Here is a 2,106-nt window from a genome sequence, read left to right on the forward strand (position 1 = left end):
TGATGGTGATGATGGTGCTCTTGAGAGGATAGTGATGGTGATGATGACGATGGTGATGGTGGTGATGGTGATCTTGAGAAGATGGTGATGGTGATGATGATGGTGATGGTAGTGATGATGATGATGGTATGATCTTGAGAAGGTGATGGTGGTGGTGATGATGATGATGGTGATGATGGTAGTGGTGATGATGATGGTGATGGTGGTAATGGTGATCTTGAGAAGATGGTGATGGTGATGATGATGGTGGTGATGGTGATTGTATGATCTTGAGAAGATAAAAAACACTTATCTTTCGTTTTCTGATGATAGCTATTCTGAGAGATGTAGAGTGACATAGGGTCTTTATTTTTAAATGTTTGTGGAAGCTAGTGATTTACCTGGCCATGGTTTGAATTTCCATGTTTTCTACTTGGAGCAAAGATCCTCCACTTTCACATCCCTTTTTTAATATTTACAATAGAGCAGCAAGAATCTAAATATCAGCTTCATGGAAGAGGAATGGACCATGATAATAAACACAGCAGAGCCGGGAATCCGAGTATTTAGGAGAATTTATTTCTCACACATTTTCCCTCCACTCTCTCTGAGGTGTCCCATGGCAACGAGCATCAGGTGAGCCTCATTCTTCCATCTTCTGTGGGAGAAAAAACAATTGTACATAGGAAATGAGTCAACTAAACGGGAGACTGAACATCACGTTGAAGTGGAGCAGCTGGAAAATCTGGAACTTCAGAGACACATTAAGGAATGGCATTGTTTCCCTTTGCACATTGTAAAAGCAAACCAATCTAGCTACTAGCGACAGGACAAATGCCCTGCAAATCAGGGGCTTCATGGGCAGCATCTGTAGCAACAGGGAGAGATAGGGATGACAGTGTCCTGCCTCACTGCTCATTCTCCCAGGAGCCTGGAACCACAGTAGTCTTTGCTAAAACAGTAGCATTTGGGAGTGTGTGACCAGCAGCAGGAAGGAGAGGATCAACAGTCATCCTCCAGGTTCTCCCTGGGTGGTCCATGGGACTCCTCCGGGGCTTGGGACTTCTTGGGAAGAAGCCATACTCAGGTACTTGCTCCTACCTGGCCCCCTACATCTCGGGTACCTGCTCTTACCTGGTCCCCACATCTCAGGTACCTGCCTTTGTCTGGCCTCCCACACTCAGGCTTTCGCCTCTTACCTGGCCCCCATATTCAGTGTCTGTTCTTAGCTGGCCTCTACATCTCAGGTACCTGCTCTTACCTGGCCGCCCACGTCTCGGCTCTTGGCCCTCAGCTTGTTGACCTGGGACTCGGCGATGTCCGCCCTCTCCGCGGCCTCCTCTAGCTCGTGTTGGACTCTCCGGCATCTGGACAGCTGCGTGTTGGCCTGTTCCTCCTACACAGGAGACAGAGGGGTTATGAGGCTATAGAGCCCCTCAGTCTGATTATGAGGTGCCCTGTCCCTGAAGGCCTCTGAGGAGTTAAGCAACCAGGGCCTTGGATTCCCCAATGGCAAAGAGGGCATGTAGGCTTTCTCCAGAGTGTGAGGACAAGGCTCCGAGCTCACAACCATGTGTACTGCTTTGAATCACCTTGCAGGTGCTACTGTCCCTCCTAGGATCTCCAAAAATGTTCCCTTGCTCCTCTTCTATATGGTATCTGTTCCACAGAGATCTTTGGGGGAGACCTAAGTCCTGTGCTCTCCCAAGGCATCTGAAGGTATAGAGACCAATGGCCCAAGTCTCCCTCATCCTGTGTCTCTGCCCAGCATCATCTGTCTAGGGCCAGGCCACTGTACTGGTCTATTTGGGGGAATGTCAAGGATTCCTGACTAAGGTGTCCTCCTGGGCACCCTCTAGCCTGCCAAACCTGCTGGGACTGTACTCATCCCATGTGCACGAATTGCTCTCAATATTGAACCAGTTCAAATCTGCTTCCCTGAGGTTAGGACTGAACCAACCAGGCTCTAGGGAAGGGAGGAAAAAGAGCAATGGGAGAAACTCAGTCATTTGTCCAGGGCAGGCTCCCCTAAATTTTGGTCCTTAGAACAGTAGCCCTGTGGGATGCTCTGCATACAATAAGAAGGTTCCAAAGTCAATGAAGTGTGAGAAATGGTATATTCTGGAA

The 2,106-nt window shown here is 48.8% G+C and overlaps 1 protein-coding gene across 1 annotated transcript in view; it reads right to left on the bottom strand.

The window, feature by feature from the left end:
* Positions 1-380: 380 nt before the first annotated feature.
* MYH13 (myosin, heavy chain 13, skeletal muscle) overlaps positions 381-2,106 on the bottom strand; it is a 71,587-nt gene continuing 69,861 nt past the window's right edge. The window contains exons 38-39 of the mRNA XM_011973184.1: positions 1,241-1,375; positions 381-637 (exon numbers count right to left, since the gene is read on the bottom strand). Coding sequence (XP_011828574.1) covers positions 623-637; positions 1,241-1,375 — 150 coding nt within the window. The 3' untranslated portion in view covers positions 381-622. The remainder of the gene's footprint in view (positions 638-1,240; positions 1,376-2,106) is intronic.

Source organism: Mandrillus leucophaeus, unplaced genomic scaffold, assembly GCF_000951045.1.
Source record: "Mandrillus leucophaeus isolate KB7577 unplaced genomic scaffold, Mleu.le_1.0 Scaffold135, whole genome shotgun sequence".
Taxonomy (NCBI): Eukaryota; Metazoa; Chordata; class Mammalia; order Primates; family Cercopithecidae; genus Mandrillus; species Mandrillus leucophaeus.